This window comes from Hypanus sabinus, chromosome 3, assembly GCF_030144855.1.
Source record: "Hypanus sabinus isolate sHypSab1 chromosome 3, sHypSab1.hap1, whole genome shotgun sequence".
Taxonomy (NCBI): Eukaryota; Metazoa; Chordata; class Chondrichthyes; order Myliobatiformes; family Dasyatidae; genus Hypanus; species Hypanus sabinus.
In genome coordinates, this window is record NC_082708.1 from 21,758,962 (window position 1) to 21,773,711 (window position 14,750).

Here is a 14,750-nt window from a genome sequence, read left to right on the forward strand (position 1 = left end):
CTCCATGGTATCGTTCTGTGGAACAGACAATACTGGAAAGAAAACACATACGAGAATGAATACATATTGACACGACTCCTTCTTGATTTAAGTGCATCCAAAAATATTTCAAAGCTATCGAAATACCTTCAGAAACATTTCGGTCATAAGCTCCCTCAACCAGCAATTTAGATATGTTTGAGTGATGCTAGTCAAAGAATATATCTTGATCAGACCATGGTATAAATGGGTAAAGGCAAGGACATTACTTGGGATGAGGAGGCCGCGGCCGCTTTAGTCAAAGCCAAGGAAGCCTTTGCAGATGCCGCGATGCTGGTGCACCCCAGAACGGACGTTCCGACCGCGCTCACGGTGGACGCATCCAACACAGCAGTGGGTGGGGTGCTGGAGCAGCTCATCGAGGGGTGCTGGCAATCCCTGGCGTTCTTCAGCAAGCACCTACGACCACCCAAACTCAAGTACAGTGCTTTCAACCTGGAGCTGTTGGCACTGTATCTGGCAATCCGGCATTTCAGGTACTTCTTGGAAGGCAGGCCCTTCACCGCATTCACGAACCACAAACCGTTGACCTTCACATTCACGAAGGTGTCCGATCCCTGGTCAGCTCGCCAGCAGCGACATCTGTCCTACATATCCGAGTACATGACAGACATCCAGCATGTCTCGGGAAAGGACAACGTCGTGGCAGACGAACTCTTCAGGCCAGCTGTCCAGGCCCAGGGACTGGGTATTGATAGTGAATGATCAGCCATGATCTCAGAATGGCGGTGCAGACTCGAGGGGCTGAATGGTCTACTTCTGCACCTATTGTCTATAAATCACTTCCTCTTCTTCAGAAAGGGTCATTGCAATTTCTTAATGCAAGATGGGGGCCTGGATTTAAGACTCGACAGGTGACATTGCACAATTCCCTCAGTGCTGCACTGGAGCTCTAATTGTTGTTTTAGTCTTCCTCATTGGGAGAACACTGTCAATGCGGATTAATAGCAACATCTCCTCCTCACTGATGATCAATACACATGCACCTCAAACATGAGTGCTTGGCCCACTGCTGTACTTTCCCTTCACTCATGACTGTGGATGGGTATGGCTCAAAAACCATCAACAGATTTGCCAATTACGTTCACTGTTGTGGACACAATCTCAGACGGTGACAAGGAGGCACAAAAGAGTGAAGCAGGTTGGTTGGTTGAGTGGAGTCACACTTGCTGTCAGTAAGAACAAGGAACTGAGGAATTGGTTGTGAACTTCAGGGAAGGTAACTTGGGCAGGAGCTAGTACAGGTATGTTCCTATCTCACTGGGGTATGAGGCACTGGCTACCCTCTCCTGGTCTAGTCCGCCTTTGTGTATATATAATATAAATAATATATGTATGTATGTCTGTGGTGGGAATTTAATCTATACTGTAGCGATGTGCTACACACAGTGCTGAAATAATGACACGCAGTTGTTATTTCGAGACTAGCAGCGAATAGTAGTCGTTTCGAGACTAGTTTATTCAAACTTCGTGGCGCTGGCATATCATCCCTAGCGCCCGCCCTCTCCAAGTGGAAATGATGTCAGAGGTGCATTACCAAAGTCTCCCCCCGCGTGCAGGCTATTTGTGAGCCGGTTTGCCTGGGCAGAAAGTGGGTCGCCACACCCCAGAACCGGCGATACAGCCCCCAATGTCCACAGTCTGGATCAGCCTCTGTTTGGGAGGTCTGCCTCTGCGCCGTGGTGCCTGAACCTCGACCGGCTGCGCCAAGTCCACATGGGCTAGTTTGAGTCGGTCCACTGTGAAAACCTTCTCTTTCCCCCCAATGTCCAGAACATACATGGACCCGTTGTTGCTGATCACCTTGAACGTCCCCTCGTACGGCCACTGTAGCAGCGCCCGGTGTCTGCCCCTTCATACAAACACAAACTTACAGTCCTGCAGGTCTTTGAGTACATGGGTCGGGGTCTGTCCGTGCTGTGAAGTCGGTACGGGGGCCAGGTTGCCAAGCCTTTCGCGTAGTCTGTCCAGGACTGCTGCGGGTTCTTCCTCTTGCCCCCTTGGGGCTGGCATGAACTCTCCAGAGACGGCCAGGGGTGTGCCGTACACCAACTCGGCCGACGAGGTGTGCAGATCCTCTTTGGGCGCTGTGCGAATTCCAAGCAGGACCCAGGGAAGCTCGTCCACCCAGTTAGGTCCTCTCAGGCGTGCCATGAGAGCTGACTTCAAGTGACGGTGGAAGCGTTCCACTAGTCCTTCGACTGTGGGTGGTAGGCAGTAGTGTGGTGTAGCTGCGTTCCCAACAGGCTGGCCACAGCCGACCACAAGCTGGAGGTGAACTGGGCGCCTCTGTCGGAGGTAATGTGGGCCGGTACCCCGAAGCGTGCTACCCAGGTTGTAATCAGTGCTCGGGCACAGGAATCGGCAAATGTGTTGGTGAGCGGGACCGCCTCTGGCCACCTCGTCAACTGGTCTACCATAGTTAGGAGGTACCGGGCTCCTTGGGACACCGGTAGGGGGCCCACAATATCCACATGAATGTGGTGGAACCTCCGGTGAGTGGGTTCGAACTGCTGCGGCGGGGCTTTAGTGTGCCACTGCACCTTGGCTGTTTGGCACTGTGTGCACGTTCTGGCCCACTCACTGACCTGCTTGCAAAGTCTGTGCCATGTGAACTTGCTGGAGACCAGCCGGACAGTTGTCCTGATAGATGGGTGTGCCAAACCATGTATGGAGTCGAAAACTCACCGCCTCCAGGCTGCCGGGACGATGGGGTGAGGTTGGCCGGTAGCCACGTCGCACAAGAGGGTCCTCTCACCTGGGCCTACGAGAAAGTCTTGCAGCTGCAAACCCCAGACTGCGGTCTTGTAGCTGGGCATCGCGTCGTCTGCCTGCTGCACCTCCGCCAGTGCTGCATAGTCCACCCCCAGGGACAGGGCCTGGACAGCTGGTCTGGAGAGTGCGTCTGCCATGACATTGCCCTTTCCCGAGACATGCTGGATGTCCGTCGTGTACTCGGAGATTTAGGACAGATGTCGCTGCTGGTGAGCCAACCAGGGATCAGACACCTTCGTGAACGCGAAGGTCAACAGTTTGTGGTCTGTGAAAGCGGTGAAGGGCCTGCCTTCCAAGAAGTACCTGAAATGCCGGATTGCCAGATACAGTGCCAACAGCTCCAAGTCGAAAGCACTGTACTTGAGTTCGGGTGGTCGTAGGTGCTTGCTGAAGAACGCCAGGGGTTGCCAGCGCCCCTTGATGAGCTGCCCCAGCACCCCACCAACTGCAGTGTCAGATGGGTCCACCGTGAGGGCGGTTGGAACGTCCGTTCTGGGGTGCACAAGCTTTGCAGCATCTGCCAAGGTTTCCTTGGCTTTAACAAAAGTGGCAGTGGCCTCCTCGTCCCAAGTAATGTCCTTGCCTTTACCCGCCATCAGGGTGTACAAAGGGCACACGATATGGGCTGCTGAGGGGAGGAAACGGTGGTAGAAGATCACCATACCAACGAACTCCTGCAGGCCTTTGACTGTGTTGGGCCAGGCAAAATGGCGGATCGCGTCTACCTTGGCGGGCAGAGGTATTGCCCTGTCTTTGGTAATCCTGTGGCCCAGGAAGTCAATGGTATCGAGACCGAACTGGCATTTGTCCGGGTTGATCGTGAGGCTGAAATCACTCAGGTGGGAGTAGAGCTGGCGGAGGTGGGACAGATGCTCCTGACGACTACTGCTGGCTATAAGTATGTCATCCAAATAGCTGAACGCAAAGTCCAGGTCGCGTCCCACCACATCCATTAGCCGCTGGAACACCTGTGTGGCATTCTTCAGGCCGAACAGCATTCAGAGGAACTCGAACAGGCCGAACGGGGTGATGAGTGCTGTTTTGGGGATGTCTTCAGGGTGCACTGGGATTTGATGGACGAGGTCTACTTTGGAAAAGATTCTTGCCCCGTGCAGGTTTGCTGCAAAGTCCTGTATGTGCGGCACGGGGTAGTGGTCTGGAGTGGTAGCCTCGTTCAGTCTGTGGTAGTCGCCGCATGGTCTCCATCCCCCAGCTGCTTTGGACACCATGTGCAGTGGAGAGGCCCATTGGCTGTCAGACCTCCATACGATCCCCAATTCCTCCATCCTCTTGAACTCCTCTTTCGCCAGGCGGAGCTTTTCTGGGGGGAGGCTTCGTGCGCGAGCATGGAGGGGTGGTCCCTGGGTCAGGATGTGGTGCTGTACCCTGTGTCTGGGCATGGCTGCCATGAACTGCGGGGCCAGAATCGATGGAAAGTCCACCAGGATTCTGGTTAATTCGTTGTCTGACAGCATGATGGAGTCCAGGTATGGGGCCGGCAACTTGGCTTCACCCAGGGAGAACGTCTGGAAAGTCTCGGCATGTACCAGTCTTTTCCCTTGCAAGTCGACCAGCAGGCTGTGAGCTCGCAAGAAGCCCGCCCCCAGGAGTGGTTGGGGCATTGTGGCCAGTGTGAAGTCCCACGTGAACTGGCTGGCGCCGAACTGCAACTGCACCTTGCAGGTGCTGTAGGTCGGTATCGTGCTGCCATTTGCGGCCCTCAGGATGGGTCCTGGCTTCCTGTTGCAGGTGTCGTACCCCGTCGGGGGCAAGATGCTGATTTCCGCTCCGGTGTCGACCAAGAAGTGGCGACCCGACTGTTTGTCCCAGACGTACAAGAGGCTGTCATGGTGGCCAGCCACCATAGTCATTAGCGGCAGCTGGCCCTGGCCCTTGCAGGGTGGGTGACAACAGTGGGCTTTTGTGCACCACCGCTGGTGGTAGAAACACCACTGTTCACTGGCCTCCTCACTCCTGCCTCTGTTGTGTGCACCCCCCTGCCGGGTCTGGTCTGGTCCACTGTTGGGCACGTGGCCTGGTAATCTGACCGATGGATGCCACACTCTCCCTCTTGGCTTTCCACAGCACGTCTGCCCGGGCCGCCACCTTCCGGGGGTCGCTGAAATATGTGTTGGCCAGCAGCAGATGTATGTCCTCGGGCAGTTGCTCTAGGAACGCTTGCTTGAACATGAGACGGGGCTTGTGTCCGTCGGCCAGGGACAGCACTTGTTCATCAATGCTGACGGCAGTCTGCCTCCCAAACCATCCAGGTGAAGCAGGCGGGCACCCCGCTCATGCCGTGAGAGGCCAAAGGTCCCAATGAGCAGTGCCTTGAATGCTTCATATTTGCCTTCTTCCGGGGGCAACTGTATGAAATCCACAACCTGGGTGGCCGTCTCCTGGTCAATGGCGCTCACCATGTGGTAGTAATGCGTGGAATCAGAGGATATCTGCCGAATCTGGAACTGGGCTTCTGCTTGGCTAAACCACACGCGTGGTCCCAGCGTCCAGAAAGTCGGCAGTTTCAGCGAAACTGCGTGAACAGATGAAGAGTTGGTCATCTTTGATCCAAATCCCGTTTGGACCATCGGGGTCACCAACGTAGCGATGTGTTACACACAGCACTGAAATAACGACACACAGTCGGTAAGTCGTTTGGAGACTTGTTTATTCAAACTTCGCGGCACTGGCACTTAAATCCCTAGTGCTCACCCTCTCCGGGTGGAAATGACGACAGAGGTGCATTACCAAAGTCTCCCCCCGCGCACTGGCTATTTGTGAGCCGGTTCGCCTGGTGGGTCGCCACAATACCTTAATTTACCAGCATCTCGATGCAAGTCTAGCACTCATCACTTACACTACATAATAACACATTGTATGCCTTCCAGTTCCAAGTTTAGGTTGGTATATTGAAGTGAAAAGTAATGACGGTATTAAAATGATGTAAGGATGGCCTTCTGGTAGGGTAGTGGACGCAGGGGATTCTATGGGTCAACCAAAGTTATTATTGTCTTTTTTAAATGTATTTTTTTATGATCGCAAGATCCTGCTGGATTTTAAGAACTTTGAAGTACTGCAGGTCTACCCCATCAGCGAGTCGCTCGTTGGTGGAGAAACTGAAAAAGCTGGACTTTGTGCAGACTGTGATGCTGCCTGCAACAGCGAGGCTTTGGTGCATGAAGGAGGTGTGCAGTCTAACAGAGAGTGCTCGTCTTAGTCACCTTTCTTGTGATTGCAAAACCCTGTTGGACATTGGTGAAGTGGAAGCTGCAAGTCCAATTCATTGGTGTATTGGTGAACGGCGGGGGAGTGCTTGGCCTCAGTCGTAGCGACGGCTAGGCCTGAAGCTGCAATGTTGCTTGTTAGCAGCCTCCCAGGGGGTGGTGTCAGAGTCGGGCGCTCCACTGCAGTCCTGGAGGTGGTGTGGCTTGTCGTCCATGCTGGAATCAGTACTGCTGCCTAGTGCCCGCTCAGTACATGACAAGCTGTATTGTGTTTAACTGCAGAACGTTGCAACATTCATGGACTTGGGGACTTGGTCTATATTTTTTGTGGGACTGTATTTTACAGCTATCTTATAGCATTGTATATGTGGCTTCTGATCTGTATGACTGTTGGTACAGCATACTGCACTTTGGCCCCGGAGTAACACTGTTTTGTTTGGCTGTGGAAATTGGTATTCATGTATGGCTGAATGACAATTAAACTTGAAATTGAACTTGAAAAGCCACTGTGGATATTTGACTGAACAGACAAAATCATGTTGTGAAGTATGTAACTTTGTTTTTCCTGAAAAAGTTTAATTTGTTTAAACTTTGCAAATCTTGAACACACAAAAAAAAGAATAATGGGTCAAAATATTCAGTAAGTATTTTGAACAATTTTTGGATGAATGGCAACTTAATTGGTTAGGCTGAGCAACCAGAGAATAATTCCAGCTATCACATTTAATAGAAAAAAATTAACAACGTGACAGGAATCACAGACAAAGGATTAAATGCAAATTTTTCAGACTGGTGTGCACACATTTAATATGTGAAATCTGACAGACAGCAGATTACATAGGAGTTTCCAAATAAAGTTGTGTCTGATGTACTAACTTTATTTGTTTGGAGATAGATTATGAACATTATTTAAAATGACTTTTTTCCATGGTTTCTTTGTGAGTGATAATTGAGTTTCTTTTCAACCATCACACATTTTCTCTATATGCTACCAATCCTTATTCCTCCGCATATGGTCCCAACTGTAAAATGGGGGTTCAATTCCTGCCGCTAAGTCTAAGGAGTTTGTACATTCTCCCCATACTCTGGTTCCCCCCCCCAACATTTCAAAGACATACAGCTTAGTAGTGTTACTAAGTGGTGTCCATTCTATGTTGTCGACGTACGGCGACATTTGTGTTTGTCGAGCTCAATCCTCGTAGGTTTAATTTGATGTAAACAATGCACTTCTCTGCGGGTCTTGATGTGTGTGTGTGTGTGTGTGTGTGTGTGTGTGTGTGTGTGTGTGTGTGTGTGTGCGCGCGCGCGCGCATGCGTGAGTGCATGTCTTATATAACTCCTGGTGGAGTCGTCGGCACACCGTCACGACACGCTTTTTGCACTGATCTTTTTGGTGATTGCTAACCCTCTCCAGGATTTTTTTTTACGAGGTCGAGTTGTTAGCTTGACACTCAACCCAGGCACGGTTGGAGAGCAAGGGAGCCGGCCGGATATGAACTTGGGACCTCTTGCCCCAAAGTCCAGCGCTGATGCCACTATGCCACCAGCCGACATAGGTTTTGTACATGTGACAAATAAAGCTAATTTTTTAAAAAATTATCTAATCAATCTTAGACAGCACCTTGGGGTTAAAGATGAGTGTTTGTACCCTTGACGGTTCTGAGATAATGATCTGGTGTCCACAGATTCTCTCTCAGGAAGTCATGAGAAGGTTAGCAGGGCAGACAGATAGGAAGTATGGGAAGAACCACTCTTATTTCTTTACTCTTTGCTGGCATCTGTATGCTTTTTTTTAAAATCACTAACTTTTATTGCAACACCAACAAACTACACTCAATACAACCAGTTGCCGATTACACTTTCTGTTTAATCGTCTGTATGCTTCTGATGAAGGACCTCAGTGTCCTCAGGGCTTTCCATGAAGACAGAGGAAAGCATATATTTCTTGACGAAACAGAAATATAGCAGGTAACATGCTCTTTCTGCAGCATCAGGAGAAATTAAAGATAGTATTAAATCAAAGGGAGAAGCATGTTGAAAATGAAAATCAGCAAATTAACAGGGAAAAAGAAGATAGAACGTGGGAGTAAACTGATGAGAGATATAAGAATGAGAAGCACACACAACTAATGGAGGAAGACAGCAGGCCAGGCAGCATCTATGGAGCGAGGCGAACAGTCAATGTATTAGACGCGACCATTCATCAAGATCTGAGGAAGGGTCTTGGCCCGAAACATCATCTATTGATTTCCCTGTAGAGATACTGCCTGACCTGTTGAGTTCATCCAGCATCTTGTGTGGGTTGCTCAACTGCGGAGCCTCTTGTGTCTCTAAAAAAAGAATGAACTTCTATAAGAACGTAAGAAGGAAAAGAACAGTGACAGTAAATGTGGGTCCCTTACAGATCCACACTTATTTTGAATTTTGAACTTGGAAGGATAGGAGATTTTATGAAGGGGAATAGAAAAATGGCAATGAAATTAAATTAAATACATTGTATATGCCTTTAGGGAAGAAAATATTAGGGAAGAAAATATAAAGAACCTGTCAGAGATACCTGAGGGGCAGGGGTCTAGTGGGGACAAGGAGTTAAATTAAATTAGCGTTTTTAAAATTTTTATTTTATTTTGGGATACAGCATGGTAACAGGTCTATCTGGCCCAGTGGGTCCACACCTCCCAATTATGCCCATGTGACCAATTAACCCGCTAACACGCACATTTTGGAATGTTGGGGGGTCACAGGGAGAACATAAAATCTCCTCACAGACAGTGGGGGGAATTGAACCTGGGTAACTAATTGCTACGCTACCGTGCCACCCTAGAAAGTATAATACAAGAAATTAATAAAAACTATAAATTCCATGGATCCAGCGATCTACTTTACATCACTGAATTTTGAAAGGAATATCTATTAATGTGGTGGATGTTTTGGCTATCGTCTTTTAGAGCAGTAGTGATCATTGAGTGGTTTCTACAGATGGAAGGTCAAAGTTACCCCCCACAATTTAAGAAAGGAAAGGGATTGGGAAACGGATAATTACTGGCCTGTTAGCCTGACATTAGTAATTGAAAATAAAAAAAATACTACAGATCTAAAAGCCCAGGGGCATGTTCTCACTGTTTGTTAAAATATTGATCTGGTACTTATGGTGGAAAGTGTCTGCAATTCTCTGGAGCTCACTGAAGTCTGAGGCAGAGGCCTGTAGTAGGTGATTGGTGACTAGTAGTTAATAACAAGGAGATAACTGGTGACTGGTAACTAATAATAAGTAGGGAACTGAAATGATGAGCAGCTTTGGAAAAAGCTGAGGGTAGCAATTGTACTGACAGATTTCTGACCACGTTATCTTTCTCTTTGACGCAGAAGTAAAATTCATCAGCAAATTATATTTGTGTGTACCATAAACACTATATGTGCTGAATTTGCAAACTAGATAATATAAATAAACAGTGAATATTTTCCCTTAGCTTTCTCTCATGATCCTCTCCCAGGATCCCCATCACCCAGGACATGCCCCCTTCTCATTGTTACCATCAGGTAGGAGGTACAGAAACCTGAAGGCACACACTCAGCGATTCAGAAACAGCTTCTTCCCCTCTGTCATCCGATTCCTAAAAGGACATTGAACCCTTGGACACTACTTCACTTCTATCATTTCTGTTTTTGCACTATTTTTAATTTAGCTATTTAATTTAAATAGTTAACTTCTGAGCTACTTAATATACTTACTGTAATTGATTTATTTTTTTCTTTCTGTATTATGATGTATTGCATTGAACTGCAATTTCATGATACATGCCAGTGATAACAAACCTGATTCTGATTCTAATTTAAAGAGCAAACACGAGGAAATCTGCAGATGCTGGAAATTCAAACAACACACACAAAATGCTGGTGGAACTCAGTAGGCCAGGCAGCATCTACAGGGAGAAGAGTCCTGATGAAGGGTCTCGGCCCGAAACGTCGACAGCACTTCTCCTTATAGATGCTGCCTGGCCTGCTGTGTTCCACCAGCATTTTGTGTGTGTTGTCTGATTCTAATTCCTTCTTCTTCAGCCTTTTCCACCTATCACCTCCATGATTCTCACTTCAATCCCTCTCCCCCCCCCCACACACCTACCTTTCCCCTCACCTGGCTTCACCTCTCACCTTCCTGCTTGTACTCCTTTCTCTTCCTCCCACCTTATTCTGCCTTCTTCCCACTTCTTTTCCAGCCTTGATGAAGGGTCTTGCCCTCAAATCTCAACATTTTATTCCTCTCCATAGATGATTTCTTCCAGCATTTTGCGTATATTACTCCAGATTTCTAACATCTGCAGAATCTCTTGTGTTTATGAGCATTTTTTTAATATAATGTAACTCTTCACCCAAATCGCTCCATTCAGTTCAGTTCAGTTTATTGTCATTTAGAAACCACAAATGCAATGCAGTTAAAAAATGAGACAACGTTCTCCAGAATGATATCACAAAAACACACGACAAAACAGACTACACCAGAAAATCCACATCACGTTTGGTAATCCCCAAATCCAGAGTCAGGAGAGGCTGCTTCGTATTAATATCGCGCTACCATCTTAGCGTGTTCCCCGGAAAGGAGCTCCAAATCCACCAGACAAAACAAGACTACCCAGACACACCAAGTCAAGAGACCAACTCTACCACCCAACAAACAAAAAACTAAAGCTCCAAGATCTACACAAAACCACATAGTTACATATAGTTAGAGTTAACATATAGTTACAACAGTGCAAACAATACCATATTTGATAATTGTTTTTTATACTTGCACATATACAAGCCTAGGATTTTATTTTACTGTATATCTAATGGTTGAAATTTTTAACAACAAAAAGTTTAAAATCTATTTATTCTCAGGAAGCTTTAGGGTTAACTAACATTAGGAAAAAAGCTTTTATACAGCAGGTGGTTAAAGTGTGGAAAACATTTGCCAAAGATAATTGTTCAGCTGCAGAATTTAAAAGAAGGGTGAATGTGCATCTGAAAGAAAATAAATTGTGGGAGCCCAGAAAGAGGGTGGGAGAAGAAGAAATAGCTGGACTGTTCTTAGGCAAAGCAGCTGTGACCCAATGGGCTGAAAGTCGTCCTGTTCTGCTGTAATAGTTTTACTAGCCTGGGAAATTTGTCAAGTACAATTTAGAAGATAAATTGCTTTAATGTGTTGCTTGCATAACATCACCGTGAAACGTGGCCAGCATTCTCTTTAGTCATCAGAGGCAGAAAGAGAAACTGTTGGCATCTGTTGTTTTGAAGGGACTCCTTTCTTTCTGAGGTCTTGCTTTCAGTGACACTTGTTATTGCCATAATTAATTAATACTGATGATTCTTGAGGGAAAAAAAGAGTGATAATGATTCAAGTTACAAATCTTGTCTTCTGTTATAAGCTCTGAATGCAGTTTTATAATTTATGCATGCTGAACTCTGCTTCAGACTTTAGAAGTGGGAGCTTAACATTCACACAGTTATTACATGTGGTAAGAATTAATTTCTCCCTGAATTTTCCTTTGGGTTGTGGAAATTATTGAATTTTACATGTAGAACAAAAGGTTATGCCCTGTCTGGGGAAATGGGGCAAGTGCTTTTATTGTCTGTAATTTTAGCTGCTCAGAAGTTTGGCTCATTGCTCTAAGCAATTGATATAAACACAAGCTAGAAGAACATCACCTCTTATACCACTTGGGCATACCACAGCCTGAGCATTGACTACTCCTGTTTCATGCAAACTGCTCTCTCTCTGTCCTTTTCACTTCCCAGCTTCACACGTTCAACACCTCCAGCCCCCTCTTCACTCTGTTTCATCTCCCCCTCTGCTTATTCTATCTGCTCATCACCCAAACACCTCTCCCACTGGGACCCTCTCTCTACTGTTCCTGTCTGCCCTTCCCATCCACCTTGCTTTGTTCCATGCTCTTCCTCCTTTTCCTATTAGATTCCTTCATCTGTAGCCTTTGTTGTCTCCACCTATCACCTCCCAGTCTCTTTTGTTATACTACACTTCCCCTCCATCTGTCAATCATCTAACCTCACCTAGATTAACCTATCACTTGCCAGCTGTTGCTCCACCTCTGCCCCACCCCTCTTTATATTGCCTAAATCCCTCTACTCTGTCAATGCTGATGATGTGTCTTGACCAGTTCGTTTCCCTCCACAGACACGTATTTTAAAAGTTTGAAGTTCAAGTAAATTTATTACCAAAGTATATAGATGTTACCACATGCTACCTTGAGATCCATTTTCTTACAGGCATTTCCAGGAAAGAAGAAATGCAATAGAATTTAATGAAAAACTGTACATAAACTGACAGAGACTGACAAACAACAGATGTGCAAAAGAGACAAACAGTGCACATAAAAATAAGACTGAGAACAGCAGTTGGAAAGAGTCTTTGAATGTGAATGTGTATGTCATAAAGTAGTGGCGAGTGAAGTTATCCACGTTGGTTCAGGAACCTGATGATTGTATGGTATCAACTGTTCCTGAACCTGGTGATGTGGGACCTAAAGCTTCTGTACCTCCTGCCCAATGGTAGTAGCGAGAAGAAAGCATGGCTAAGATGGTGGGGATCTTTGCTGATAAGGTGGTTTATTATTATTAGATAACTTGATGATTGGACTAAGACAACCGAACTAAATGCAAACTATACTTAAGCATTTCAAACCCAGTTGCTTATATTTTAATGAGGGTCCCTGGTTCATATCCTTGCTGTAAATGAGACTCTCAAAGTGTATTATGATGATACTGTATGGTAGAGTCACAGAGCACTCCAGCACAGAAACAGGCCCTTCAGCCCATCTAGTCTGTGCAGAACTATTACTCTGCCAAGTCTCATCAACCTTTGAGGCGAATGCAGAAGGCGAGTGAGAGTTTCAGTGCCGACTGCCTGCCTTTTGATCGCTGCCGGAGAAGTAGTCTGTGAGCGTCTTATCACTGCATGGCTCGCTGTGGCAGACGGGTAGGACCCCTCTGAGGGTAGGCCCCTCTGCCTCTTGTGGTGTGCTTCTCTTTTGATGAATGTCAGCGATATCGGAAGATGGTGACGTGGTTCTGTGTTTATAGATTGGACAAATGCGTTTATGGACTGCGGGCTTTTTCAGACCTAATGGTTTTTATACCTGCGTTTTTTTAATTGCCTTTTCCTTTTCCGTTTTGTTGCGCGAGGAGAGCGTGTTTGGCGGTTGATGTGCTGCTAATTTTTTCGTGTGGGGGAGGGTTTGCTTTTTGGGGGGTCGATGTTCCCATTCCATTTTGTGCAGGGTGAGGGGTTTTTGGGGGGAGTGGTGGTGTGATGATTGGGATGCTGTTCGTTTTTGTATAGGGGAGGCAAGTTTGACTTGCATGTTCTTTCTTTGTTACGCGACTGTCTGGGGAAATACAAATTTCAGAGTTGTATATGGATACATGCCTTGATAACAAATGAACCTTTGAATCTTTTGAACCCTTGACCTGACCATAATCCTTCATGCCAGTCCCATTCATGTACCTAGCCAAGCTTCTATTAAATGTTGAAATTGAACCTGTGTCCATAACTTCTATTAGCAGCTCATTTCACACTCTCACTACCCTCTGGGTGAAGAAATTCCCCCTCATGTTCCCCTTAAACATTTCGCCTGTCATCCTTAACCTCTAATTTTAGTCTCGCCCAACCTCAGTGGAAAAAACCTGCTTGCATTTATCCTATTAATTTTGTATACCTCTATCAAATCTCCCCTCATTCTCCTATGGGATAACATATCCAACCTTTTCCTGTAATTCAGATCCTCAAGTCCCAGCAACATCCTTGTAAATAGAACAATTCTTACCCACCTTGAATAAAGTCACTAGTTATTGGGCTATTATTTGTTGTAATTCTCTTATTTTTCTGTGGTATCCTTGAATAAATTATTTCAGTATTGAATCTAACAAACATTCGGGATGCTGTTCTTCTGAAGCTGAAAGTAGCAGGACCATTTGCCGAAGACCAGATTCATACGAAAACCGAGGAGTACATTAACCTACAAATAGAAGAGGTGGCAGAAGGTGGAGAAAGAAGGAGGCGTCGTCAGCCAGTTCAGGTATCACTATGATCTGATTTTATATCCTTTCAGGCATTTTGATGTCACTTGTCATAGAGTCATAGTAAAGTACAGGTCAGAAACAGGCTGCCCGACCCATCTAGTCCGTGCTGAACCATTGAAACTGCCTACTCCCATCGACCTGCACCAGAACCATAGCCTCCACAACCCTACCATTCATGTATCTATCCAGACTTCTCTCAAACATTGAAATCAAGCTCATATGCACCACTTGTGCTGGCAGCTCATTCCACACTCTCCTGGCTCTCTGACTGAAGAAGTTCCTCCTCGTGTTCCCCTTAAACTTTCACCCTTAACCATGATCTCTGTATGTATTCTCACCCAACCTCAGTGGAAAAAGCCTGCCGCATCTATACCCCTCATAACTTGGAGTACCTCCATCAAATCTCCCCTCAATCTTCTACATTCCAAGGAATGAAGTCCTAACCTACTCAATCTTTCCTTTTCACTCAGGTCCTCCAGTCCTGGTAACATTCTTGTAAACTTTTTCTGTACTCTTTCAACCTTATTTACACCTTTCCAGTGGGAAATCTGCACACAACACTCCAAATTAGGCCTCACCAATGTCTTATACAACTTTACCATAACATCCCATCTCCTGTACTCAGTACTTTGATTT

At 46.4% G+C, this 14,750-nt stretch overlaps 1 protein-coding gene across 1 annotated transcript in view; it reads left to right on the forward strand.

Moving 5' to 3' along the window:
• The window catches only part of oca2 (oculocutaneous albinism II), a 507,586-nt gene that overhangs the window by 145,783 nt on the left and 347,053 nt on the right, over positions 1 to 14,750 (forward strand). The window contains exon 7 of the mRNA XM_059963277.1: positions 13,947 to 14,110. Within this exon, the coding sequence (XP_059819260.1) occupies positions 13,947 to 14,110 (164 nt within the window). The remainder of the gene's footprint in view (positions 1 to 13,946; positions 14,111 to 14,750) is intronic.